General features: G+C 40.9%; 1 protein-coding gene across 1 annotated transcript in view; it reads left to right on the forward strand.

The window, feature by feature from the left end:
- Positions 1 to 235, forward strand: part of zer1 (zyg-11 related, cell cycle regulator) — a 9,012-nt gene extending 8,777 nt beyond the window's left edge. The window contains exon 16 of the mRNA XM_016494217.1: positions 73 to 235. Within this exon, the coding sequence (XP_016349703.1) occupies positions 73 to 179 (107 nt within the window). The 3' untranslated portion in view covers positions 180 to 235. The remainder of the gene's footprint in view (positions 1 to 72) is intronic.
- Positions 236 to 1,456: the final 1,221 nt, after the last annotated feature.

A 1,456-nucleotide genomic window follows, 5' to 3' on the forward strand; every position in this document is an offset into this window, starting at 1 on the left:
CTCTCTCTCTCTCTCTCTCTCTCTCTCTCTCTCTCTCTCTCTCTCTTTCTCTGGTCTGGTCTGGTCCTGTAGCGGGTAAATACTGCCCTCTGTTGATAAAGGAGGGCGGCGTCATTCTGCTGCAGAAAGTTCTGGAGCTGGAGTCCTCTCATCAGGAGACCAAGGACATGGCACGGTAACAACACAGACACATTCACTCACACACACACACACACACTCGCACACTCACACACATGCACTCACTCACTCACTCACTCACACACACTCGCACACACACTCACTCACTCACTCGCACACACACTACACACACACAATAAACTTTTGAATGAACTTCATAAAGCTTATGTATACTCTGTGCTGGATAGATTACTTACAGATCACATGATGAAAATTGTAGTAAGTAATGTCATCTAGGCTATTTATTTTAGGTAATGCATTCTGATTACTTGTTAGATTACTTTTTTTATTTAACTTGTTTTAAACTTACCATTAAACGTAACACATTAACATAAAAAAAACTAAAGAGAAAGAAAATATATAAATTTTTTTGATATCAACATCATAAAATGCATTAAACATTACACTAAACTGGGGTTTCCCAAACTGGGTTTGTGAGTTGGTAAAAAGTGAATAATTATGAATAATATACTGCCACTGTTTGACTAATGTGTAATCATGTAACTGTAATCTAATTATGAGCATTTTAAAATGTAATATACTCTAATTACAAGTACATTATTTTTGGAATCTGATTATGTAAACCAGAGTACATGTAGTCAGTAACTGCCTGTCCTCAGCAGAAAGATAACGTGCAGGTTAGTTAATCATTCTCACAGCTGACAGAAATGCTCACTCACGTGCACGTCTACAAACATCTTCGGCAGGAACTCAGCGCATGTTTTCTGCAAGAATTCAAGTTTCAAGTTTATACAGGACCATAACATAATCACACCCCAGATAGCACACGCACGTCTGCAAGAGGTCTGTTAAAGATCGCTTGATCTGGAAAGCATCTGCTAGACGTCTTTCAGCTGTCAGTTTTACATACTTTCTAAATCATAAACATCTTAAAGGCATCTAATAGACGTCTATTTGACATCTGATAGGAAACATACAATAGATGTATTGCAGATGAGCAAACACTCTAATAAAGATGTAACAGGGACAGGTACCAGCATAAACCCTCTTACCGTGCGACTATATCGCTGTATTTTGTCCAGATTGCTCATGATTTCTTTGCTGAGCTCCAGAGCGCGCGAGTAACAGGTCGGCGGAGCGCAGCTCGTGAAGCAGATCAAAGCCAGAAGAAAGCAGAAAGAACCGAGTCTCTGTGCGCTCATGTCTGTCTGCTGTCTGCTGTCTGCTCTGTGCGATGCTGAGGACAAGCTCTGCCTATAAACCCCCGGTGACGTCACGCAGACGCTCGTGACGGAGTGGACACATATCTGGAGTGTAT

The sequence above is a fragment of the Sinocyclocheilus anshuiensis genome, unplaced genomic scaffold, assembly GCF_001515605.1.
Source record: "Sinocyclocheilus anshuiensis isolate Anshui unplaced genomic scaffold, SAMN03320099.WGS_v1.1 scaffold1031, whole genome shotgun sequence".
Taxonomy (NCBI): Eukaryota; Metazoa; Chordata; class Actinopteri; order Cypriniformes; family Cyprinidae; genus Sinocyclocheilus; species Sinocyclocheilus anshuiensis.